Source organism: Copadichromis virginalis, linkage group LG18 (assembly GCF_057382275.1).
Source record: "Copadichromis virginalis isolate Kocher_CV1m ecotype Utaka linkage group LG18, C_Virginalis_male_GT1.1, whole genome shotgun sequence".
NCBI classification, from domain to species: Eukaryota; Metazoa; Chordata; class Actinopteri; order Cichliformes; family Cichlidae; genus Copadichromis; species Copadichromis virginalis.
The window spans coordinates 17,939,395-17,966,265 of record NC_140635.1 but is presented as its reverse complement, the minus strand read 5'-3'; the positions used below and the strand labels follow the sequence as shown (position 1 = coordinate 17,966,265).

General features: G+C 40.9%; 1 protein-coding gene across 8 annotated transcripts in view; it reads right to left on the bottom strand.

Moving 5' to 3' along the window:
- The window catches only part of cacna1eb (calcium channel, voltage-dependent, R type, alpha 1E subunit b), a 70,131-nt gene that overhangs the window by 17,886 nt on the left and 25,374 nt on the right, over positions 1 to 26,871 (bottom strand). For 5 of the 8 annotated variants that reach the window (XM_085439884.1, XM_085439877.1, XM_085439878.1 and 2 more), the window contains 21 exons: positions 20,119 to 20,222; positions 18,758 to 18,916; positions 15,721 to 15,911; positions 15,440 to 15,543; positions 15,243 to 15,358; positions 14,184 to 14,237; positions 12,846 to 12,926; positions 12,447 to 12,656; positions 12,182 to 12,294; positions 11,696 to 11,808; positions 11,402 to 11,533; positions 11,082 to 11,151; positions 10,581 to 10,698; positions 9,925 to 9,992; positions 9,768 to 9,835; positions 9,399 to 9,416; positions 8,306 to 8,320; positions 4,760 to 5,527; positions 3,147 to 3,427; positions 2,773 to 2,905; positions 1,886 to 2,015 (listed from right to left, as the gene is read on the bottom strand). In XM_085439884.1, the coding sequence (XP_085296010.1) occupies positions 1,886 to 2,015; positions 2,773 to 2,905; positions 3,147 to 3,427; positions 4,760 to 5,527; positions 8,306 to 8,320; positions 9,399 to 9,416; positions 9,768 to 9,835; positions 9,925 to 9,992; positions 10,581 to 10,698; positions 11,082 to 11,151; positions 11,402 to 11,533; positions 11,696 to 11,808; positions 12,182 to 12,294; positions 12,447 to 12,656; positions 12,846 to 12,926; positions 14,184 to 14,237; positions 15,243 to 15,358; positions 15,440 to 15,543; positions 15,721 to 15,911; positions 18,758 to 18,916; positions 20,119 to 20,222 (3,046 nt within the window). The remainder of the gene's footprint in view (positions 1 to 1,885; positions 2,016 to 2,772; positions 2,906 to 3,146; positions 3,428 to 4,759; positions 5,528 to 8,305; positions 8,321 to 9,398; positions 9,417 to 9,767; positions 9,836 to 9,924; positions 9,993 to 10,580; positions 10,699 to 11,081; positions 11,152 to 11,401; positions 11,534 to 11,695; positions 11,809 to 12,181; positions 12,295 to 12,446; positions 12,657 to 12,845; positions 12,927 to 14,183; positions 14,238 to 15,242; positions 15,359 to 15,439; positions 15,544 to 15,720; positions 15,912 to 18,757; positions 18,917 to 20,118; positions 20,223 to 26,871) is intronic. The other 3 variants (XM_085439885.1, XM_085439881.1, XM_085439879.1) reach the window with 2 other exon arrangements.

Sequence of the window (26,871 nt, the reverse complement as noted above, 5' to 3'; positions counted from 1 at the left end):
TTGGTTTTCTGAACAAAAATGATGCCAGAGGTCAGTGGAGAATAACTTAAGCTGTTAGTAAGGGATCAGTAGCTCAGTGTCACAAATCGGGGCACACAGCAATGACTACAAGGGAGATGCACACAATTAAAATTTTTGATTTTTAACAAGAAAATAAGTTACACTAACCACAAACTGTGTGGTCAGTACTGTCAGTGGTGTAAATGAGTGCATGAGTGAAGAGATGGCATGTGCAAGGTTGTTTAATGCAAGAGAACAAACGAAGGAGTAACCAAAATCCAAAAAGGTGTCTCGGGGAGAAGAACCGCCTAGGAACTGAGCTCTCAGGGCCCAGGTGCTGCCAGTGTTGTTAGTTAAAAATAAGCCACACCTCCTCTCCAGTTCCTGTAGAAACGCACAAAAGACCTGCCACATGCTCAGGCAGGTAGGAAGTTTGTTACATTTGTTACAACCAAGGTATGCACAAGAGCATCTCTGAATGCACAGTTCGTCAGCAAATGAAGTAGATGGTCAGAAGACCACGCCGGGTGCCCCTACAATTCGTACAAGCTTACTAAAATTGAACAATAAAAGATTAGAAAAATGTTGCCTGGTCAGAATTTGACATTAGCGAATTGAAAGCATGGATCCATCCTGTCTTGTATTAAAAGTGCAGGCTGGAAAAGCATTGTCTGGTCTGATGAGTCTTGATTTCTGCTGTGACATTTAACTGGTAGGGTCAGAATTGGCACAGACATCAAAGCATGGATCCATCCTGCCTTGCATCCTGAGCTGGCGGTGATCGTGTAAAGGTGTGAAATTTTCCTGCACTGCAGTCTACCATTGCTGCCGACCATGCCAATCCTTTCACACCACAATGTATCCATCTTCTGGTCTCACAAAGCTCAAATTGTCTCAAAATGGTTTCTTGAACATGAAAAGTACACCACAGTCACCAGTTCTCAATCCAACAGAGCAGCTTTGCAATGCAATGAAATGGCAGTACAGCGAACAAGTCTCCAGCAACTGTTTGACGCTATCATGTCAATATGGACCAAAATCTCAGAGGAATGTTTCCAGCTCCTTGTTGAATCTGTGCCACTGGAAATTAAGGAAGTTCTGAACCCAACCCAGTAGCAGCAAGTTGTAACTAATGAAGTGTCCAGTGAGCATAAGTAGCCGGGTACTTTCAGCTGCTCCTTCACTTCCCAAGGGGTCCCCCCAGCAGATGGATCCGCATATTTGATATGGAACAAATTTTAAGCCAGATGCCCATCCTGATGCAATCCTCCCATTTTTTACAGACTTCGAATGAGCATTAGCAGTACACAAGCTTTTGACCCCTTGAGGCTTAAACTGGTGCTTTTCCGTATGTCAGGTGAAGGTGTTAACCACCATAGAGGCACTGGTGAGTGAGAGCAGCTACTGTGCAAAATCTAAAATGACTCGTTGATGGGGATTTGTGCCTACTTTTCATTTAATCCCTTAAATTACGTGTTGTAACCTGATGTTGTTGAGCACTTGTCAGCATTTGTTGACTTGACTGACTCGACTTATACCCAAGCACAGTGTGGATTTTACTCATATGTCCTTATTCGGTCACTCTTGACACGTTCCATGCTACTTAGATGAGTGAAAAGTCGTGAAAAACAAACTGCGCAGCTATCAGGCTGCTTGCCACCTTGTATGTGCGCGATAGCAAATGTGTCACAGCACATTGTTGCTGACACAGTGTTATGTCAACTAGAGATCAAACCTAAAAGACTTGCACTGAACTACAGTTTCATGAGACCATTTCAGGCCATCTGGAAGACATCTGAGGGTGATTTGATGATCATTTTGATTGTGTAAATCTCATTTTCATAAAAAAAACAAAGTCTTTAAGACAGATGTTGTCTGAGCTCACCTTGTTCCTGTCTGAATTAGTGCACACAGGGTCCTCGGCAGCCAGTGCAATGCTGCTCGCCACGATCACAAGCAGGATGGTCATCTCAAAATAGCGGAGAGTGACCACATAATGACAAATCCTCCTGATGCTACATTACAACAAAGAAGATGCATATAACTGCGTGAGTGGCATGCATAGAAACAACTACTGCTACTACAAACAAGAAGAAAACAAGTATTTAAAATGCTGTGCAAAAGTCTGGAGTCACCACTTATTTCTTTTGTTTCCAAGGAGCTGAACTTTCTTGTAATTTCTTAAAATGCCTCATCAGAAATCTCTGTGTGGAAGGGCAGCTGTTAATAACCCAATATTAAGGAAGGTAAACGGAGAGAGAAGGCGGTTGTATGTTGAATTACACAAGAACTGTGATGAAAATTAGTCGCAACAGGTCTCATGGAGTGATGAATCCAAATTTTAAAGTCTTGGTTCACAACATCGTCAATATGCATGAAGGAGCTGGGGAGGGAGGTACATCAGTGAGTGTCTACGGCAACCTGTAAAACATGGTGGAGGATCTGGGGTTGCCTTTCACACAGTGGTGTTTGAGAAGGGATCATGAATGCAGAAGGTGCCATCAGATTTTGATCCATCATGAAATACTATCTGATTGGTAGAGGCTTCATTTTCATCAATGACAATTATTGACTCTTAACTATAAACTACAAAGACTACTTGTATTATACAAGCTCTGTTTTCACTTTATACACTCTGTATGTTTCATGTTTCACTTATTTCTCATTTTCCTACTGAAATCTTTTTAAAACATGATGGGTGACTTAAGACTTTTGCACAGTACTGTATTCCATCAGATAATCAATGATTTGGAAGATTGGGCTACATCTTACGGGTTGGAGGCCTTGAAGATGAACATGCTGTCTGGAGGTACAGGTTTTGGAGGAATTGGAGGTTCTTCCTCCTCTGTGTCCTCCTCATTTTCATTCTGGTCAGACTGGTATGCCTCCAACTCTTTATTGTTCACTAAACCCCAGACAGACACATGAGAGCAAAGAAAAAATGTTTTAGCTGTCCATGAACAGCTGACAAAGGAAGAACAATGTGAGTCACCAACACAGTGGATTCAGGGGGAAAAAAAGACTAGTGGCCACTTTTATCAGATGTCAAGAACGCCTACACAGTGTGGTACAGTGATACTGACACTAAATCCCACTTTGTGATGCATTGTGCAAAGGACTGCAATGAGAAGTGGTCACAGTGCTACCTGTCATGGGTGTGAGCTCCAGAAGTGGCTGTGCAGACATTTCAATGGTCACGCTGTCTTCCAGGTTAGACTTGTCCCGTTTGATGGATGCCTTACGGTTTTCTGACTCTATAGCACTCACAGTGAACTCTGTGGCCTCTAAAGCAGTCTCCACTGGGATGTTTTGGCACAGTGGCTCATACTGATCTGAGTGGCCACCCTCAACCTGCTCTGACCAGGTGCTGTCCACTATCTGTTCACACTGAGGAGGATCAGGAATATCTGCACTGCATTCAGCAGCTCTGTAAAAAAAAAAAAAAAAAAAACAACTCACCAAAACAGAGCATGGCATTAATTCATGCAGATCACAAAGTACAGCTGAGCACAATGATAATCTAATAAATCAGGTGGTAACGGATCACCTCAAGAGCAGCCCACGTCAGTTAACTGATGCACATGTGTTGGTGAGTAACGAAATACATGTACCGCCGTTACGTATTTAAAATACAAAATATGAGTAACTGTATTCCGTTACAGTCGAAAAGGAGAGTGGAAAAGTACGAGTTGTCACCGAGCAGAAACGGTAGATGGAAACATTTAAATATGATAATAACCACTGTAGCCAAAAAGAGTGCCTGACGAGCCCCGTTGTAAGTAAACTATTGATTCGACTGTACACTGTGGTCGTGTTTTCCTCCAAAACAATAAGTTCTGTTGGAGCAGCCTTTCTACGCCTCTCTCTGTCTCTCGCTTGCAAAGTTGACCCAGACAACAAAGTGAAGCTAGTTTTCGGTTATGAGCCCGACACGGAACCCACGTATTAGCCAGAGGTCCCTTTACTACGGTTCGGAGCGGCGGACCTGTTTTATATACGCGCGGAATAGTTTTCTATATGAGATCGCTGCATAAAGCACAGCCTTACCTAATGTCCACCTACTGTTATTCATTTTATATTATGATTTAAAAATCTAGTTGGTATTGGTATGGAGTGCAACCTTCAGTAAAAGTAATAAATCACACAGCAATAGTACATTCATGTAGTTGTAAACAGCATGATAATATATTAAGTAATCCAAAGTATTCAGAATACGTCACTCTCATTGAGTAATGTAACGGAATACGTTACAAAATACATTTTGGGGCATGTAATCTGTAATCTGTAGTGGAATACATTTTAAAAGTGACCTTCCCAACACCACTGATGCAATCCTCTTTGCAACCCACATCCACCCCAGCTTTTCCTTTATTGTTGTCACTGACACCTGGTCTGCTCTGTATTAACGCCATGTTGCTGCTCTCCGAGAATGTTTGACCATATAACTAATTACTATAGAACAAATGAATTTTGCTTTTTGCTTAACTGCTCCAGAATAAACTTAAATTCAAGTAACAATACAATTTTTTTCATTACATGGAGAAACTGTGCCACAGCTTTGCGGTATCTATATACGCATTTCCTTGTTGCATTTGTTGAACGAGTGTCCTACCTCGTAATCCTTTGGTGTTTATTTCTAAGCATAGCATAGCATAAAAGGTAAAAATATTATCTATACATAAAATGATGCAAATGACCTAAAATTTAAAACACTTTAGCTTCTTTCCACCAGTCGAGAAATGCATGAGAGCAGGCTTACCTTATACAATCTTCTCCAACTTCTGCATAGGGGTTAACGATGCATGTCCCATCATCGTGGACTGAGCTTCCTTCTTCCTCTCCTCTTTCTTTGTCCTCCCTTTCTTCCCTTTCTTCTCTTTCATCCAGTACTTTTCTCTCCTGGCTGAGCGACCTTCTGATATGTAGCACCTCGTGTGGCGTTTGCGTACAGTCCAGACTCTTCGCCTCAATACGAGCCTCGCGATGGCGGTGGCGTCTATGACGGGCTCCATCTTCTGGCGCCTGACTGGACCTGAACTTTCGGGCCATCCTGTGTCTGCCACCACCTGCCGCCCGGTGGTTTGGTCCTCCTGTCTTCTCCTCGCTGAGGTTTACCAGAGGTTCAGCTGCTGGAGGCTCCGGCATGGGAATAGAGATGGACATTGGAGGTTCGGGAAGAGGCATCCCCACCGACATCGGTGACTCAGGTAGGTGAGCTGGGCTGGCCTCTGAGGAAAGGTTGGAGGGGTGGTGGGGAATGGTAGGAGTTTCGACGGTGTCTTCTGTAGGGCTGCTGAACAGCTCCTCTCTGCTCGCCATTTGGCGCCGTTTGCGCAGCTGGTTGGCTCTCTGCTCCCACACCGACATGTTAACTTTTCTCCTCCTCTCGCGGCGGTTGGCAAAGGCATTGGAGCCATTTAGGGGCTGCTCGTCTGCAGCAGCCAGTGCACCATCCGGTTCATCTGGAAAGGTAGGCCGGCCCCTGTGGATCGCACGTTTCCGATACAGGTAGGGTCTTCTTCTGCCACTGAGGACCACAATGTACTCGAAATAAATATTCTGCAATTCATCTTAAGGAATTAGTGACCAAAAAAGACATGAACACTATTATTCATTTAGCATACCAATAATATATTTTAAAAAGCAAACAAGTAAAATAAAAGTTGCAAGAAAAGGACAGACCTTTTCTGTGAATTTATAATGTTAGTTGATTAGTAACACACACAAAAAAAATTCCCATGAAAAAAAAAATGTGCAAAAAATACAAAGGCATCCAAAAAACTCAAACAATGCCTGAGAAGTAAGGACAGATCGAAAGTAAAAGAGAAAAACAAAAACCCACGAGAACAAAAACGAAGGGTGCAGGATCAAGGTGCAAACATTGTGTAACATCTAAGGGAAATTGAGTACGAAAACTCAAGAGAGAAATTCTGTGTGACACAGATGCATACAGTTATACTTACTGGTATTCAGATTCTTTTGTTGTCCATGTAATCAATGAGTGATTATTTGAAAACAAGACATTAGTGTTTAACAACATACACAGAACATTTGCTGTGGCACCGAACAAAACGCGTCCAGAGGAAACAAACTGTACTTGCAATTGAATCCAAAAGAGGACTGAAGTTAGCATTTAATTTATCATAATGCACACTTTGCATTCAAGGCCGCTGTATAGTTTTGGGCGTTTTACATTAAATATATTCAAAATTCAAAGATCTTGATGGCTGATGATCGATTGATATGATCGAACACAACATTTTGGTCAGTGCCACGTAACAAGCATATAACAAGACAACATGATGGAGCCAGAAGAACACTGTAATACACATCAAATCAGCACCTCGATTGTTGCAGCACTTACGAGACTAACATTCAAATATGTAACAGACAAATGATACATTCAGTGTCACAGCTAGAGTCCGAGACCAGTAAGAGAGAGTTTATGCAGGCGTGTCCTGACATCGCATCGCTTTGGGGATTTTTGTCATGTTTTTCTGGTGATCAGAGTAGATCAGGTGTGCAGGCAGCAGCTAGTCCTGATCCATATGGTAACAAATCAGCTTGCAGAGACTTTGGTGGTGTCGCAATATAGCACCGTCATTTCAAATTAAAACAAATGGGAGCATCAGCCACACCCTTCGGTGCTCCCTTGTGTTTTGCTGAACAGCAGCAAAAAGAAGTACAGCCTCAGCTGTTTGTGGACACTAGTATTTTACAATATGTGCATGGCATGCTAGAGTTGCTACTGTTTTGATATCCTTTACTACTCTCTGTTTCACAGCGTCTGTTCTCTAATTCACTAATAACAAATTCTTTATTTTTTAGGGGAACCTGGCTGAACGGCTTCTGATTTGACTTGACTGGAAGTAGCTAAAATAGACAAGTTCATATTAGAAGTTCAGAAGGATTTTTTCCCCATCACTCTGCCATATCTCTAAAGAATAATTTTTAATACTTTTTTTTTGTTACATTTTTTAAAAAAAATACTGAGTGACCCTTCATTTGTTTAAATTTGGTTTATACAATTGAAACAAGGTGAAAGTCAGTATTTGGTATGGCCATTTTTATTCTTCAACAGAGCCTGAACTCTCTTAGGCAGGTTTTCTTCTCATTTCTCTAAGTAGTCTTCAGGAATAGTTCTCGAGCCAACAGCATTGGTTAAAATGCACCCCAAACCATGACAGAGCCTCAACTGTTTTACCTCTGTTCTGACCTCCTCTACGCATAAATTTCAATTCTAATTTTTCAATTTCAGCAGTAAGGTGTTGCCATTTAGATGCTTTCCAGATAATGCAGGATGCTGGATGAAAATCAAATTTTGGCAAAGCCTCTGATACCACTGGCTGAAATGTAGCCCAAAACCATGACAGAGCCTCCACCATGTTTTACAGATGGCTGTAGACCAGGGGTCTCTAACTCCAGTCCTCGAGAGCTACTGTCCTGCAGCTTTTAGATGCATGCCTACTTCAACGCAGCAGAATCAAAAGGTTGAATTACCTTTTCAGCACGCCATCAAGTTTGGCAATGCTTGGTAACAAGCCATTCATTTGATTCAGGTGTGTCGGAACAAGGATACATCTAAAAGCTGCAGGACAGTAGCTCTCGAGGACTGGAGTTGGAGACCCCTGCTGTAGATGCTCAGTGTCCTGATCGCTCCATACATATTGATTTGAATTTGTATTATATAACTGCTTCATAAAACCCGTTGCCACTGATTTTCCATGCACTTCTTATTGGGAATACCACAGACTTTTCTCCCTGCTTCCCTTCCACTGGAATGCTGTATTGGAATAATTTTTTTAGGCCTTCCACTTCTTCTTCTTCTTCACTTGTCCAGTTTCTTCAGTTTTTTTACGGACACACTGCACACCATGTTGAGACATGGCAAGTTTTCAGCTACTAGTTCTCTGGAAATCACCTTGTTGGTGGAAAAATGCTATTTTATGTCTGTCAAACTCTGTTGTCTCTTGTTTTTTGTAGGATCAACCAAAGAAATTGGAACAAATGATAGTTTAAGATTCAATTTTAAACAGTTTTATGTCTGTTATGTATAAACACTACGCTGGTTTGTCCCTTGAGTTAGGTGCATTTTATGCTTTAATCATGCAGAGTAAGTAACTAAAAAAAAAAACAAACAAAAAAAAAAAAAAAACAACAAAACAAAACTTAATCCTCTAAAAATGGTCAGGTACAAGGGCTGGATTGAAAACTGGTGAAAAAGCAGCCATTTTCCAAAGAAACACTTTGGAAGACATTTAGAAAGCTTAGAGAACTATTGCTCAAAACCACTTTAAAAACTTACATGAAAGTCTGGTTCCTTGGAAGCAAAATATAGAGAAACGAGATGTGGCTCACGACATTTGCACAGTACTGTCTACTCTTGGAAGTTTGCTACATTTGTACTTTAAAACCAAAGCCTAAAAGCACCAACAGAGTCATTTTATTCAACATTACTCTATAATAGTATTTTAACGACTACAAGACATTAACAGTTGAATAAAACTATTCTGTAAAAAAGAAGCTTTGAGCCTCTGCAAGTTGATTTTCTTATTGCACCATAAATAAAAGCCTACTTGGGAAGAAGGTAAAACACATTTATCAATCTCTAATTATATATGGTCAGGAAAATCTGACTTAGTAACATTTGTAGTTAATGGACCCTTTTCACAGCAGCCATTTTGACTTGTCATAGCTCAAATGTTAGTGGTGGCCCATTAAATGTCCCAGTATGCTAATTCAGAGCGCCAGCCTCCACAATACTCTCCTCAAGAAGAAATCAGCCGTCATTAGATTTCCTGAATGCAGCTGTGCATTTCCTGCGAATACAGTGAAAATCTGCTGTGAAAAAGGTCTGAGGTGTAAAACACAGGAAGGACAGGTGCAGCCATAATCTAGCCAGGTCAGTGTTCTCAGTGAGAGGTTTAACGTGCCTCTGCAGGACACGCAGATGTTACGTAACATCTTTATGCCCTCCAACAAAAAATGTCATTGTCACAGTGGAAATTCTGATGAGCCGGAGTCACACTAATCAGGCAAACTTGGTCAAAATCAGACCCACTCCAAAGTGTGCCTCCTCCCAGTAGAGTCACACATTCAGACTTCCCACTGTTCCCGACAACCTTTGAAGTACACCTCCCGCCCTTCTCCTCCCAAACTTATGGGATAATTAGACCTGTGGGAAAGCCGCCAGGTCGCAGAAAGGAGCAAGGAAATCAGTGAAGAATTACCCCTCTGATTAACAAAAGAGGCTGACCATAACCAATCACAAGCCAAGGCAGTCACAGGAGTTTCAGTTATGCAGCTCGGAGAGTCGGAAATGACTCATGCTTTTAAATCAGGCACATTCAATTTACATTCATAATTTTGGCATCAGTACGTTAAACATGCCTTTCTACCTTGCATTCACCGCGCAGCTGAAGAAATAAGGAACATACTGTTTTAAACATTTGACACTTACACCTACAACTTCTTCTCATGGTGGAAATAAATGATCTTGACTTATTTTAATCTGACTTTAACACATCTCCCCTCTAATAGAGTAAGATGAGGAACCATCAGTTTCCCCACAGCATTCATATCTTAAGTATTAGCTTCATTTCACTTCTTGGAAAATGACTTGGAAAAACACTAAAAAAACGACTGAGAATGAGGAACTGTGAGAGAGTTTAGTCCAATTTCAAATTCAGTTACTTAAGAGCTGTGAAGACTGTGGTTATCTCATCTTAAACGTGGATTTTTTTGTTAGATGTCGACCAGTAACTTACTCAGCTATCAGGCCGTCTCTTCCTCTGGCGTATCTCTGGTTGAAGAACTCTTCTTCCTCCTCTTCATCCTAAAGAAGAAGACCACGCCCGCAATCGAAGAGCGGTTAACAGCAGAACGTGTGTCACATACAGCACAAACTTTAAAAACAGTGCAAACCTTTGTCAATTCCTGTGCATTGGCCAGATTATCCACGGCAATGGCCAAGAAGACATTCAGCAGCGTGTCTGTCGTAATGTCGGTCAAGGACAAAAACGCCAAAAAGTACAAATAAAATCACATTTTAGGCGAACGCATGAATGTCAGTTAGCTTGCTCTTCAGGACTACTCAAGCAAAGCGCGAAATCAAATGCCGTCATGTCACCAAAGCGCTAAATATTGCTCACTTGTTTCCATCCAAAGATGCTCTCTGGTGTCAAATATAAATTTCTGTTTTGATCCTTCTCCACCCAGCTGCTGACTCACCTTTGACCCCTACTGTACTTGCTGTGATCTGGTGTAGGTATGTTTGGTCATTAATCAGCCACTTGTATACTTTCCTTTCACCTTTTACTCACCTACAAATCTATTTTAATTGCATTTACCAATAAAGACCACAAAGAACATCAATGTTACTGATGCCAGAGGATATTCTGCTGAAGATTTTACTTTTGATACAACATTTTTATACTAGTTTAACTCGCCGTACTTCTGTTGATATTAAGCATTTTAACACTCGGGTATGTCGCTATTTTTATCTAAAATACTTCCACCACTTATAGGCATCACGCTTTTTATCAGCGCTTTCTGACCACTTTTGCGGTCAACAAGGATACAATTTCCAAACAATGTGAGCACTATGAAGTAGATGGATGACCACATGCCGTACTGAACGCCTCCCTGCGAGCGGATCCCATTATACATCACCTCGTTCCAGTCCTCGCCGGTCAAAATCTGTGGGCAAATTCACAGAATATTTTGCACATTGCTCACATCAGATTCACTGCACAGGAGACAAAGTCACTGTCTACTAACCAGTTCAAAGTATAGTATTAAAATGGCAGCAAGGCAATAATTACAGTGTCTGCTGATCAAAACACTCTTTTACAGTGCAGCGGATGTGTAGCAGATATGATGTGGACTTTTTCCACATTTCCCTTGTCTGATATTCATGTGCGCATATGTGTGTATGGATGTGTGGGATGATGACGGAGGCAGGGGGTGGCGAGCGAGCGAGCGAGCAGAGTTGTTTAATCTGCGCCTGGGGTGAGAAATATCCCAGGGTGCAATGTGTCATGGAGAGCAGGCAGAAATGAGGGGATCTGTGGGAGCCAAACCTGAAACACTGTCATGATGGCAGCTGGAAACGTGTCAAAGTTGGTGGGAGTGTAATCTTCAAAGATGAACCTAGAGGGGAGGCAGATAGAAAGCAGGGTCAGATATGACCAAGGAAGAATGGGAGGAGGAGGAGGATGCAGAGCTATTTTCATCTGGACATATCGCTTCCTCTCCTCTTATTTTAGGACACCATTGAGGAAACTGCTGTTTAGATCTTAGGAAGAAGATACTGTTTTTCAAAACGGTGCCATTATTATTGAAATCAAAAGGAAAACCGATTTGGCCGAGTTCACTGACAATTAAGGATGTCAGTACGCACCTCCCTCCAAACAGCTGCATCCCCAGCAGAGCAAACACCACAGTGAAGAGGAAGAGAAGGAAAAGCAGGCTGATGATGGACTTCATGGAGCTCATGAGGGACACCACCAAATTCCTGAGAGAGGCCCAGTATCTGGAAAAAGAAAATAATAATAAAATAATACACCCTCTGGGTTTTTTTTTTTGTTTAGTTGGTTTTTTTGTCAGCTGGAACATGTAAAAATTCAACAACCATTGTGCAACCCAGGCTGTCATGACTTACTTTCTCTGTGAACTGTCCTGCTGCCCCACTTACTTTGTGATCTTAAAAATCCTCAGAAGTCTCAGCGCCCTGAGCACACTGATGCCAAATGACATGCCAGGCCTGAAGAAACCCCACACCACCTCAAAGATGCTGCCGACAATAACCTGCAAAACATGTCAGAAGGAAAAAATCAAGCTCTGTATGCTTCACCTGTGCAGCAATGTAGAAATCCTCTTTTTGTTTTGCCATCAGTTCTCTCACTTATGTTCTGATTTACTTTGAAAGTTGGTTTTCTTGCTCAGTTTTAGTCCCTTCATCATTTTTACCTGTGTTGATTATTATATCTCTAATCAGCCCACTGTGTGTATAAAGTCCAGTCCTCCCTTTGTTCTTGGTAAAGATGGTTCACTTTGGTTTATATAATCTATTCAAGTAATAAGAAATTGTATCCCTGACGTTAAGTAGCCTAGTCTTCATTTAGCACAAGAAATGTATATATTCTAGCACAGAGTGAGAAAAGGAGATGAAGGACCTCACCCCACAGTCGAAGCAGTTGAAAGATGAGTGGAAGTACAGCCGGAAACCCAGACCATACATTTTCAAAAACATCTCAGCCAGAAACAGCCCCAGGAAAACAAACTCTGCATAGTCTGGAGATTAAAGAGGGGGAAAAAGCAAAAGTCAGAAAGCAGAATGAAGCAGGGTGCAGCCAGAAAGAAGGTATTTTCTGACCTGATTTCGCTTTTTTGATCTAAAAAAAAAAAAAAAGCAAACAGCACAGACATTCACAAAAGAAACCCACAGAGGAAGACGGTGAGCCAGTCGGGTTGATTGTGGTGGACAATGGCCACACAGATGGTGTTGAGAGCCACCAGACTGAGCACCATCAAGTAGAAAGTGTCTGTCTTCACCATGCGGCGGATCGAGATGCGCAACATGCGCTCCTTACGTCGCAAGTAGGCAGCGGGGCCGCGGCGGCCGCTGCGGAAATTCATTCTCGATCGTGACATGCCTGAAGGAGAAAGAGGGAGAATAAGAAAGGAATTTTTACAGAGGGAGGCGGGGGAATTTTCGAGTTAGTCATATGCATGTGAAAGGTACAGTATATAAGTAACTCAAGAGCTCAGACACAGGTGATATCCTGTAAAGAAAGTAGGAAGAAGCCTACTGTAAAGACAGTGAGTAACTGAGCTTCACTCACTGGCGGTAGACATGTCTGTATACTTCTCATCCCCCGGTGCTCCTCGCCGCGCACCCGTCTTCTTACTTGATCTCTTCAGCACTAAAGATGTTTCACACAAGTTCAACTTTACCAAAACCTCAACTTTGCTAACTTTACGTCAGAAATGAAAATGAAAACAACGGGTGAAATGGTGACTTCTGCTGTCACACTAAAGGTCCACATAAATAACATAACAGCAACAGCTGTGCCTGTAATACAACTCATTAAAATCAGGCACTTCCCGTTTTTTAACCCATTAAATTGATATAACATTAATATAAGCTTAGTTGCAATGGTAACCTCCAGGTTATCAATAAAATATTGAGTCATGTTTAAGGTCTGAGTAGTCATTATAGGTTAGGAGATATATGTATGAGATATCCATGGTAGAAGTGTGAGATCGATACAAATATCGATAGTATCAATACCGACGCTGGTTTTGGTATTGGATCGATACTGATACTTTGTTTCCATCCTCTAACTTCAGTAAACAGCCCACTGAATTGTGTTAAATAAACTATTTTGTTTTGGAAATGAAAAAATATATCAAAAAAAATGTTTGAACCTTTTTGTGCTGACTGTCAGGTCTATTTTATTTATAGCCCATAGCACATTTAAACAACAGAGGCTGATCCAAAGTGCTTTAGAGGCAGCCACATTTCCATTACAGGTCTCCAAAACAAGTAAACAAAATGTTTCAAAATACATAAAAAGCTGAAAAGTGGTTTATTATATTAACTAATTATTGTGAAAAAATAAAGATCACACTGATTTAGTGGTCATTAAATGTGTTAACAATATGAAAATTGGTGATGATTCATCATAATAATATTAACACACAGCTCTCCCGTTTCTAAGTTAAAAGCATCGGAATTGGTATCGGCAGCACTGGCCCTGTATTTACTTGGTATCGGAGCAATACCAAAATTTGCAGTATCAAACACAACAAATACACGGTGTATTTTGAAGCGCTTTAATTCCACAGCCGTTCACCTATACCTGTCGAAACAGGTGCTGTTAGAGGGGATTCATAAGTTTCATGGGGTTGCCGGTAGGTAGCAGCGGCTGCAGTGACTTCAGATTTGCTTGCAAAAGTATGGGACTATCATTCGTACATATGTCGTGACTCAGGAGGGGGACACATTGAGCACTGGTAAGTTTTAAATGTAAACATTTATATTTGGCCATGTATTTTTAAATTTACTGCGAGCTTCTTTGTCCATTACTTAAAAAAATATAACCTTTCAGAATCTGATGATTCTTTTTGATCCACTCTGTATATGTAGATAATTCTAAGGGCAAAGTATGTGAACTTACCATCTAACGGTGATCTCCCTGAACTTTTATTCTCCTCTGCAAGCATCACCTCCTCTGTAATACAATAAAACTGAAGGTTACATGCAGAAATATTTGTTTTTAATCAAGCCGCAGCTAAAAACCCACATTTCAGAGTCATAGCGCCCATTGTAACCGAGGCCAAACTGATGCAAACACTGCACCGAGAGGCCGGTGTGACCTTCTTAAAGACAGAGCTCCTTTTCTCGCTCACAATCTCGCAATATCTCGCTCTCTTTTCTCCCTCTCTTCCCACACTCTCCCACACCCGTGCACACATGACTGCACATGCACAGCGACTCTCTTTCTTTCTCTCTCTCTCTCTCACACACACACACACGCACATGCAAACACACAGAAGCGCGTGTATATAAGCACACACACAAATTTAAGTCAATGAGTCAGTATCACCTTTTTCTCACCCTCTGCTTGCGTGGGAGCCTAGCAGTGTAGATTGCCATTACAGCACTGTGCGTTTGCTGCAACTCAACTCAGCTACTCTGCTGCGGATCCAAAAGTCTGAAGGTGTCTGCAGCAAACCAGTCTCTCTTCAAAAATGTAATGAAATCACTGTGTTGCTTTTAACAGGGCGATTACATTTTAATTAAAAGAAGAGACTCAGTGTATCGGCACATAAAGGGGAAACGGTAGCCTGGCTCACTCTGTTTAACAGCTATGCGAAGCAAAACTGTGGTGGAGGTACGTGCTGGAATATTTCTGAACAGTGAATCCTGGCTAACACTTTGTTTCAACCTTACATTGCCAAAAGCATTCACTCACCAGTCCAGCTGTGAAATGTTCTCACTACTAAATATTCCACAGTGAACTGTTAGTGGTATTATAACAATGTGGAAACAATTGGTTATAGAAATTCTCCCACGACCAGAAAAAAAGAAAAAAAATTGATGGATTAATTGATTCAGCATTTTTCTTCAGTTCATCAGCCGCTGCATTTCTCATCAAAACATCCAGGATTAAGTCACTGAAGCCTCTCCACACTCACTGTAATAAAAGATGTAAAGTTGTTCTGCTGCCCAGTACCTGCCCTGTCTATCCAGGCTCGGTAGCCATTCAGTTCTCTTTCCACCTGCTGCTGGCGACGCAGTTTCATAAAGGCCCTCCGGTTCTCCACCCTCTCTCTCTCCTTCGCAAATTCTCTGAAAAAATAAAACATATGAAAGCAGCTGTCTTCACTCATAATACGGACAGAAATGTTCACATAAATGAGGCACACTTACCCAGACAGGACTCCCAGAACTAGATTCAAAACAAAGAACGAGCCAATAATGATGAGAGGAATGAAGTACATCCAGTTCCACGTTATACCCAAGGCATCGTTGGTCTGAAATCCATAATTTTTATGTTATTAAACACTCAGCATCATTGCAGTGCTCAAGCCTTCAAGGGGGTGAGGGATCACACTGACGATGTAGAGGTCTCAAAAACTCGTGTATCAAATATGAAACACTAGGCATTAAGGGTTTAAGGGTTCACTTTCAGGCTGAATGCTTCTGCTCACGTTATAGAGGACAGCCGTCCATCCCTCCATGGTGATACACTGGAAGACGGTGAGAACAGCAAACAGGATGTTGTCGAACTGTGTGATGCCGTCATTGGGCCCGATCCAGGTATCGTTGCAGTCGTACTTCTCAGGACACTTCCTCACACCGCACGCAAATGCCAGCTCTGACGAGTCGACAGTCTCATTGTCTACAAGCACGAAACATAAATGTCACGGCGCCCATTTATTGAAGCACAAACATAATGACCCCAGATATTCATCTACTGCCGCTTTCTTGATTGTGGTCCTTACGGATCCCGCCCCCCAGGTCTGGTAACTGAAAGTCTGCATTAAAGTGCAGAAGACAATGTGCAAGTGGAGGGCAAATGAGGACAGGCGTGAAAGTCGAGTTCTACCACAAAATACAGATGTGGAGGTACGGACCAGTGCCAGCATCCAAACTGGATCCACATTTCCACGGCAACAAAATCAAGCAGCAGTGCTAAAAAAAATAATAAAGACAGCTTTCACGACTCACATCCTGGCTATGAGAGAGGATATTCACAGATGATTGGCAGATGCAGGGCATACAAAATCTGTCTTCGATTTTTATATCATACCCCAACTTCAACTATATAACACTGTAACATCTGGATCTGGTGGGTCTGAGGTACTAGGTTAGTAGTGTGTGGAGGTTATCAAAGTAGTTAAAGAAGATTTGGGGAAGTAATGTTTTTCTTTCTTGTGTTTCTTTATTTCTTTCGCTGCACTCAAATGGAAGGTGAAGCTGGCAGATGGTTATCTTATTTCAGCATAAACCCTGGAAACAGTCCAGTCTGGCACTTTGAAAAGCATTACAAGAATCAACCTAGCAACACCAACACAGCTGATAACATGTTACTGTATAGCTCGCTTGTTTTAATCAATTTTTTGTCCTTTTTTTTTTTTTACACTTTTTGTACAGAGTGAAGAGTCGGGTTAGTGTTTCCAGTGTGTTTGCTATTCTACGCTCTACGACCTTTTAATATCTGTGGTGAAACAATCACTGACCTGTACATTATACACTGCCATCCTCCACTGGAAATACATTTTTGTTTTCTGCTGTCTCACCTTAGTCCTTGACCCTCACTAACACTCTGTTCATCTGCCGATGGAGTAAAAATCTCTTTGCTTAGTTTAAATCTCGCTTTAAGAGACACAAGCAGGATTTAGTGAAGCCTTATGATTCATATTTTTATGCGTTGTTATTATAAAGTTGCTATGGAAGAAGGTTTAAATAAATTTAAGAAACTTTTTTGTTTGTTTGAAAACATCTCTTTAGGCTTTAAATTTTGTGGGAACAATGGAGCAATTTATTTCTCCTGCTCTGAACGCCGTGACAGCTATAATATTAAAATTTTATACCTCGATCCATCCCTGAGCTGTGTTGGACAGTAAATGCTATGGTGCGGTGGTGTGATTACAGAGTAGTTGTTGAGTAATTAAGCAGTAGCTAAATCAGCCAGCAACAACTCTAATAATACCTCTGAGCCTGCTGCTACTGTAATCTATGAAGGCCTCAGTTGCTCAAACAAAGATGTTCACACCCTCTGTTAGAGAACAATGAGTAAATCACACTTTGAGCTTACCTGGCGAATCAGTCACAGTAAGTTACAAGGCATCCAAAACAAACCCTGAAAATATGCCTCTAAATTCAGCGGCGATACAATGGCGGCACGTGAGCCCTCAAATTGATAATAAAATACAATCAAAGGCGTCATTTACCTGTAATCAGTATAAAGTACATGTAGACTGATCATGATTTTAGGATTCTAAATCATGGTGTTTACAGCGATGTTTAAAATGGCGACAACATTTTTCTCCCTTGAAACTTGTGGATGTCTTTGGATTTCATGTTGTCAGCACTCAAAGCTATAACAACTGCAAGGACATCGCCACCACAGTGAAAAAGCATTTTAATCTGTGGGTTTGTGTGTGTGTTTGTATAAAATGCTTACACTGTGAGCTTTTTCCTGTTTTTACCTTTTCACCAGTGTTCTGTGCAGCACTGTGCAAAAGTCTTGAGCCCTACTGATCATTTCTTTTCTTTTTTTTTTTAAAAGAAAAACTGGAAAAAGGTGCAGGGGTTTTACCGACACATGCAAACATATGTAGAAATACAGTCTATATAAAAAGAAAGTTTGTACAATTCCAAGGAGCTTTGGTATGATCACCTTTATTCTTCAGCCCACAGTGAATTCTCTTAGGCAAGCTCAGGCATTTCTTAGTCTTGTCTTCAGGAATAGTTCTCCAGACCTCTTGAAGGACATTCAAAGCTCTTCTGTGACTGCTGGCTGCCTTTAGTCCTGTTCTCTTTGGAGATAATCCCCACACTGCTTCAGCAATGTTGCAGTCTGAGCTCTCGGGAGGCCAATCCATGACTGATGCTGTTCCATTCTGTGTTTTTCTATCCAGGTATGTTTTTGCTGTTTTGCTGAAACGCAGCTCCAAACCATGGCAGAGCCTCCACTGTGTTTTACAGATGGCTGTAGATACTCACTGTTGAACTCCTTTGTACATGATGGTGATGATTTGAACCAAAGGTTTCAAATTCTGTCTAAGACCATTTCTGATGAGGCTTCAGTGAGCAGTAGATGAATCTCTCTGGTCCTGTGTCAGGTCTATAGACAGTTGTTTTTTCTTTCACACCTGATACTTCTTCATTTGTCCTCCACTTGTCCAGTTTAGATATGCCAAGTATTCACCTAATAGCTCTTTGGGAAAATTTCAATCTGTTGTTATGCCTTAATCATTCATAGGTCAATTTTCACAAGTGGCTTAACAAACCAATAAATATTCCTCTGGTCAGGAAATGGTCATGCACAAGGACTGGACTGCAAATGGATGAAAAAGCAGAAAATGTCCAAAGAAAAACTTTGGAAGAGCTTCAGAAAGCCTGGAGAACTGTCGCTCCACTTTAAGAAATTACAAGAATGTTGGGCTCCTTGGAAGTAAAATATAAAGTAATGAGGAGTGGTTCAAGACTTCTGCACAGTACTGTATGCTCTCATCTTACCAAGAATGTCGTCTGATGGCAGGCAGGTGTGGTGAAGCTTCCCGCTGTAGAACTCCAGACCAATGATGGCGAACATGAGGATGGCAAAGAACAAGAGGAGACCAATCTGGAGCAGGGGGATCATGGCCTTCATGATGGACTTCAGCACAATCTGGAGGCCTGGAGGTTTTATACAGAAACAGATACTGTCTTTAAGAATAACACAAAAGACAATGTAACAATCAAAGTTCCCAAGTACATGGTTAGCTACATTGTTTTGTGAAAACAGTCAAGGACTTTTGCCTTTTCTATTATTTCTGCTAATGAAGATAATTTTGAATAGCAATAGTTACTGTATTTGCATTACCATCAGTTTAAATTTGCAGCAGGTAGAAATAATATTTGGCTTCACACAGAATTCAAACCCTGCTTTCTCAGTTTCAGGTCCTTCATATTTTCAATGCAACATCCCAGCTTAATTTTTATGTGGGCGTTTGTTTTTTTTTACACTACTTTATAGTACTCGGTCACCACTTCATGCATAATGGACCTTCCATGTGTATGGACATGTGCAGGTATATATGTATGTATACATATGTATATTTAGTGTGTACATATGTGTGTGTACATGTCTATAAATAGGAATAGTAGTGGTACAATAGCTGTATCAAGCTATATAGTTTATGTCTTCCATATTTCCAACCATATCCATAATCACATACTGTGTATGCTACCATTGTATATAGTGTATTATCTTACTTTTTTTCATTGATTGTACTTATTTGTATTTTTGTATTTCTGATATCTGTACTTCAGCTGAGGTGACGCAAAAATTTCCCCATTGTGGGATCAATAAAGTCTTATCTTATCTTACTCGATTGATCTGGTGTGAAAAGACCAGTGATTGGCCTGTCAAGGCTGGATTTTCCACAGCCTGGAAACAAAGCTCAGGGAGGTGCACAACTCCAGATTACTTGGCTCCTTGCTGAGGACAGCATCGAGTAATGTCATTAATGGAAAAACTCTTAATACACAAGAGTTTCTACGGCGTATATACAATTAAAATTACTCTGTGTCTTCTGTGTCTTGTGAAGTGCTTACATGTGGCAGATAGGAAACAGTGGACCAGGAACTAGTGCGTACTATGAGGTAAATTGACCAACGGGTTCAACTTCCTGGAGGAAAAGTCCAACAACAAGGCAAACTAAAAAAATCCATGTAATGCCTACATGTTAATACTCACGTGACATCCTGACAGTTTTTGTACATACAAGTCCAGATTATGAAACTCTTCCTAATGAACACATTCTGAAACTGCAGCTTTTGCATTTGTGTGTTTGACCTTGAAGTGCTTTTTAGTTTGAGGTCAGTAGTTGACTCACTGGGAATGCCGGAGACGAGTTTGAGAGGTCTCAGCACCCGAACAGCCCTCAGGGTCCGAAGGTCGACCGGGATGTTCATGTGGGCACCGGCAGTGGCCAGGATCCTGGTGGAGGCACGCATTATAGAGATTCAAAGACATTTTTGATGGTAGGGACGCTACACTGGAAAGACATTGTGACATTTTTTCAAGGATTAATAGCTATCATTATTTTTGGTGGCCTAAAAAAGGAGAGAGACATTTGGGTTAAATTACAGACTATACAACAGGGACATATAAAAAACATCCATTAGCAGCTAAATCTGGTACAAAACTTCTTTCCTTTCTTGAGATTAATGTTATTTTCCTGTGACTTCTGAAAAATGAAGCGCAAAAATAGATAAAAAGGCACAAACGGATGCATCTGAAGGACACTTTTGGAAATGACTCATTCGAAATATTAAATATGATCTGCTGTCATCCCCACAGCTGTAAGGCCTGTGAGTGGTACAGCATTTCCATTCGGTGTAGCACACTTGCATGGCGAGAGACAAAGAATGCACAGCCACATACACCTGGCAGGCATCTCTACTCACATCTGCCCACGCACACATTGATGTCCCTCCACCTACACACAAACACTGAAAAACAGCATCGGGAGCAGGCGACAGGCAAGCTCTCTCCAGAAAAATCACATCTGCATGTTTCTTACCGGAACGGCAAAAGCAGAATAATTTGTTATTTTTAATTATAATAGTAGCAATCGCACAGCTAAAGCTACAAAACCGCACCGATAATAGCGGCATAAAAATTCATTTCCACGTCAATTAAACCGTTAATGCTCTTACTGACAAGCGGGTCAGCATCTTCTGCTAATTTGCTCGCTAATATTTTAACAGACTTGTGAAAAACATCTTAATTATTTTTCCCTGATTTGTCCACCTCTCTCTCTTTGTTTCCACACACACAGAAGACACAAATATACAAACTTACAAAATCTTTGGACAATGCTGAGGAGTGTGGGGGAGGGTGTGTGTGTGTGTGCGTGTGTGTGTGTGTAAGCAGGGGGTAGAAAGCACATGGCAGAAACTCAAGTGTAAACCCACGCAGAATCTCTCCTGAAAGCAGTGGGAGGGAGAGAGGCCAAGTGAGTGAGTGAATGAGTGAGGCCATGTGCACACTAATGTGGATGAATCTGGAAAAAAACGCTTTATAAGTGCTGAAAGCTCACCGTCTATAACACCACGTTCAGAACCTTTCTAACTGTCCGCACTGAAGGCTGTGCACAACGATGGATGCTGTTCCCATCCATCTGCAAACTAAAACATATTCAAAGAATTTACAGCGCAGTGAAAAAGAATTTGCCACCTTCATGATTTGAGTTGTTTTTTCTTTGGGGTTTTTTCTCTCTTTTTTGCATATTTGTGACACAGATGTTTCAGATCATCAAAGAACATTTTGTAAATATTGCAAATACAAAAGGCAGTTTTTAAATGATGACTTAATTTATTGGGGGAAACAAAGCTGTGCGGAAAAGGTAATCATGAATCAACTGTGGTTAACCACATTGCCTGGAGTTCAGTTTCACTAGCTACACTGATGCCTGATTACTGCCAAATCCGCTGAATCAAGAAATCACCAAAAAGAACCTGTCTGACAATATGAAGTAGGTTTAAAGATCTCAAAATCATGCCACAGTCTAAATAAACAACTGAGAAGTAAAATCATTGATATCTATCCATCTATGAGGGTTACAGAGGCTTTGGGACTTCATGAACCACAGTGAGAGCCTTTAACCACAAATGGAGAAAGCTTAGAACAGTGGTTAGCCCTCCCAGCAGTGACCAAAATTACTCCAAGAGTAATCAACAACTCATTCAGGAGGTCACAAAAGAATCCTGAACATAATCAAACAACAGCATCAAAGTAACTGTCAGTTAAGGTCACAGTTCATGATTCAACAATAAGAAAAAGACTGGGCAAAAATGTCACTTCAAAGGAGAAAACCACTGCTGACCAAGAAGAACACAAAGCCTTGCCAAAAAAACAAAAACAACTTTGGGGGAAATATTTTGTGGACTGCTGAAGCAACAGTTGAACTTTATGGAAGCTTTAAGTCTCGTTAAATCCTGTGTGAAGCTAGCACGGCATCACACCAGCAGTCAAACATGAAGGTCGCTGTGTGATTTTCTGGGGCTGCTTTGTTGGACCATGAATTCTGCGCTTTACCAGAAAATCCTGAAGGAGGATGTCCGGCCATCAGTCATGAAGCTCCGAGTCAACATCCAGACCTAAATCCAACTGAGATGCTTTGGCATGAGCTTAAACAAGTTCATGCTCAAACCCTCCAATTATCAACAATGAAGTAAAACAATTCTGCAAAAAAGAGTGGGCCAAAATTTCTTCACAGCAATGTCAAACACTCATTACCACTTATCACAAACACTGGATAGTTCTGGCTGCCAAGGGTGGCACAACCAGTTATTAGGTTTAGGGAGAAGTTACTTTGGATAGCTTTGTTTCCATTATGAAATCATCATTTAGAAACTGCATGTTGTATTTACTTGGGCTATCATTGTCTAAAACTAAAATTGTTTGTCGATCTGAAACATGAAAGTCACAAATCTGCAAAAAAAACAAACACCAAACATAAACAAAACCACTCAGGAAGAGGATTTTTTGTAGATGCACCTGTGGCATCAATTTTAAACTCCGTCATTCTTGAGTTATTCATATTATTTGCGACCACAAACTTTCCCCTCCCACCCTGCGGGGTGACGACAATACCCCCATCAGCCTTTAACGGCCAAGGGTTATAAAAACTAAGATTCTTCTTTGAGCAGGAAGTCGCCAACTGGTTGCATAGTTTTATATTTGTTTTAAATTGAATGTGCTCATATTTGAAACAATGGGTTTATTTTTACAGCAAAAGTATATATTTACAAAATTATATAATACTATTGAACAGATGTTAAGTAACAGGTGCATAAAAGCCAAAATGTAAAATCTCCACGTGGATGCAGCAGCTCAGAATGATAAAGAGGGAAAAAAATAAGAAATTTAGAAACCATTTTGTCATGTTATAGGCAAGATAGATCACTAAGTATAAAGAAAAAGCAAAACTGGTGGGAAAAATTTTTTATACTATTGGCCTGTTTCTTGGAGAGTGAGCTGATGTGCTTTTATGCAATTAAGGAATCAGAATTCTGGGTGGTGCAGCGCTTTAGACTGTGCTCTCAGAGCAAGCAGGTCCTGGGTTCAAATCCACTGGCTGTGTGGACTTTGCATGTCCTCTCAGCGTCATGCATGTTGACATGACTGTCAGAGTCTTAGATCTGTGATGTATCCACAGTGTATCCCACCTTACCCTATAATAGCTGGAACCAGAATTCCTTCAAATTATGGAAATGATCTGGAGGCTGGAGCAAGCTTATTTTGTTAAAGGTGTAAAAATGCTGTTGAGATCGACACGCATACTCATAACATCCAAGTTCCCCCTTTAAAAACAACAAGAAACAGAGGAGAGTTTTGGTCAGCCTCTCTGGACATTAACTACAAATATGAATATACTATATATTATTATAACAGCAGCAATATGACAGTTTTGTCACCAAGTTGCTACAACGTTAATGAATTTGAAAGCCACTGAAATATAATTCTCCAAGCTGATGCAACTGAAACATTAAGTGTTGACGTAAGTCAGCCTACAAAAGCCCACAGAACTAGTTTGCCTCAAGGTTTTCTGCCAGGCTCTATATTATCTGTTTAAAGAGGAAAACTCTGTTTTGCTAACAGAAACCAAGCACTCGGAGCTTAAATTTAACCAAACTGCAGGTAAAAATTGAAACTATGATATTTAGAAAGCCCTGGAGGCAAACCGCTCCCACTACCCATCTAAAATTTATAATGCAATTTTATAGCACATTCTGTTTTAAATGCATAATGAGGTTTTCAACTGACTGACAAAAAGAAGCTCACAATATATATTTATAGCTAAATATTAACAAAACTAACAATAAAAAACTACATTTCCTTCGAAATTTTTAGCATTTTTACAAGATAAGACTTTATTGATCCCACGGTAGGGAAATTTGTGCGTTACCACAGCTCAGGTACAGATAGCAGAAGATTAAAAAGAGTATACCAGAATATAAAGTCAAAAAATACAAAATAAATAAGATAATACAATATATACAATGATAGCTGAGGTTCTCAGTACACAAACAAAGATGGTAAACATGATGCCTGCTTATCATCAGCACTGTGGCACCATCACTGTGGTCGTGCCATCACAAGGACATTAACAGATCCACTAAGACAATTTAAAATGACTGAACTAATCTGGACAAAACACTCTGAATACGTTTAACTTGGGAGAAAATAAACAGAAATTGCAGTTCGAATTCCTGTGTGTCATCTAAACGGCAAACAGAAGAAATGGACTGAAATAGCATTGGTGGCTTGGCACTTGTGTGATCATTAGAGGCTATATAGCACATAATTACAGGTGTGTCACACTACTGCATACACTAAAGTGTATAGAAGCCTGACATCGTGTAATGCTTTCTAAATTGTCTGAAGCATTATTGAGACTTATAGAAACAACGCAGAGGCAGCAGAGGTGGGATTTTAAATTCAATTAAACTAAATACCAAAAACAACAACTAATAGATACAAAAAGCATCTATTTCCTTTCCATTAACGTGTGGCGCTAACGAGGATACTAAACAATCGCTATTACAGGGCGTAGTTATTAGTGTTAATTGGATTTTATAGCGAGCATGTTCATACTAAGCAAGTGAGTGTGTCAGACAAAGAGATGACACAGCGAGAGACACTGAGACGGAGCGGGAGAACAGAAGTGGGAGTCTGTGGAAATAGCCTTCAAACCAAACAGAGTGAACAAAGGCAGGCAGGGGTGCAGAACCTTCAAGGCTGCGTTTCGAGCACAGCGATTCAGGCTCTCTCGAAATTAAAGCAAATATTCAATCTGCTGTGGTAGCTCGTGAATCATCCCTGCACATTCATAGGGGGTCATTTTCGTATGTTTGGTTTAGAAAATATTTGTTAGAAGTAGAATTTCCCAAAACAATCATAACTCATGCAACCCACCACTGTTTAGTATGCAGCTTTCAGTGTCATGGCTTTAAATACACCTTTCTAACTGTTTGTTAACACAAGTAACTAATCAGCCAATCACATAGCAGAAAATGAATGAATGTAGGTATGTAGATGTGGTCAAGAAAACCACGAACTGAGCATCAGAATGGAGAAAAGGTGATTTTAGAGACTCTGAACTTGGCATGTGTTGGGTCTAAACTCAGACCCCGCTGTATCCAGGACTTATTCCCATGAAAGAAAAACAAGGCAACGGTGTTCGATCGATTTCTTGCGCAAGGGAGGCCTCGTCTGTGTCCAGCACGTTATGTGAGAGTGTGTGTGTGTGTGTGTGTGTGTGTGTGTGTGTGTGTGTGTGTGTGTGTGTGTGTGTGTGTGTGTGTGTGTGTGTGTGTGTGTGTGAGACCTCCTGCTGACCAAAGGGTCGTAAACCCAGGAAGCTTACATCAAAAGAAACAGATCTTTCAGATAGGATGTATCTACAATAAAACCTCCCCCAGCACAGAGTGGCTGGAGAGGTGGTCAGGATCAAAGAGATGGCTTTGATCCTACTGCTTAAACTAAGACTATACAAATTTAAGAAACACAATGGCAACATTCAACAATTAGACTTAACAGCATGGTTGGTACCAGACAAGCTGGTCTGACTGTTTAAGAAACTGATCATCTGCAGGGATTTTCCCACATGGCCGTCTCTGGGATTTACAGACAATGATGAGACAAAGAAAAATCCAGTGAGCAGCAGTTCTCTAGGCAAATGTCTTGTTGTTGCTAGACATCAGAGGAGAATGGCCAGACTGCTTTTAGCTGATAGCGACACAACAATGACCCAAATAATCACTTATGACAACCAAGGTAAGCAGAAGACCATCTCTGAATGCAGCAGAAGACCACACTGAGTGCCACTCTTGCCACCTAAGAACAGAAAACTGAGGCTGCAGTTTATACCAGCTCACCAACATTGGGCAGCAGAAGATCAGAAATACACTGCCTGGTCTGCAGAGTCTTGATTTCTGCTGTGCCATTCGTATGGTGGGGTCAGGGCTATCCTGCTTTGAATCAAAGGTTGCTGATGGTGTAATGGTGTGGAGGATAATTTCTTGGCACACTTTGGGCCCCTTAGAACTAACTGAGCATCGTTCAACCACCACAGCTGACCTGTGTATTGTTGCTGACCACTTCCATTCCTTTATGACCACAGGGTACCCATCCTCTAATGGTCACATGTCATGTCACAAAGCTCAGATAATCTTAGACTGGCTTCTTCAACATGCCAGTTAGTTCACTGTACTCAAATAACCCCCACAGTAGCCAGATCTCAATCCAACAGATAACATTTGGGTTGTGGTGGAACAGGAGATTCATATTATAGAGGTGCGGCCAACAAATCTGCAGCAGCTGTGAATACTGAGGAATATCCAAGGAATGTTTTCACCGCCTTGATGAATCTGTGGCACGAAGTTGTACTGAAGGAGGTCCATCCCAGTACTAGAAGGATGTACCTAATGAAATGTCTTGAGGGTGCATACAATTGGTTTTTTATCTTTGGATCAACTCAAAATTCTTTTTTAAAAAACCCCAAAAAAACTACATCTTTGCAACTCTGTCAGGAGCCGGTCGTGTCCGGTTCCTGACAAAGATAAAGGAGACATAGCAA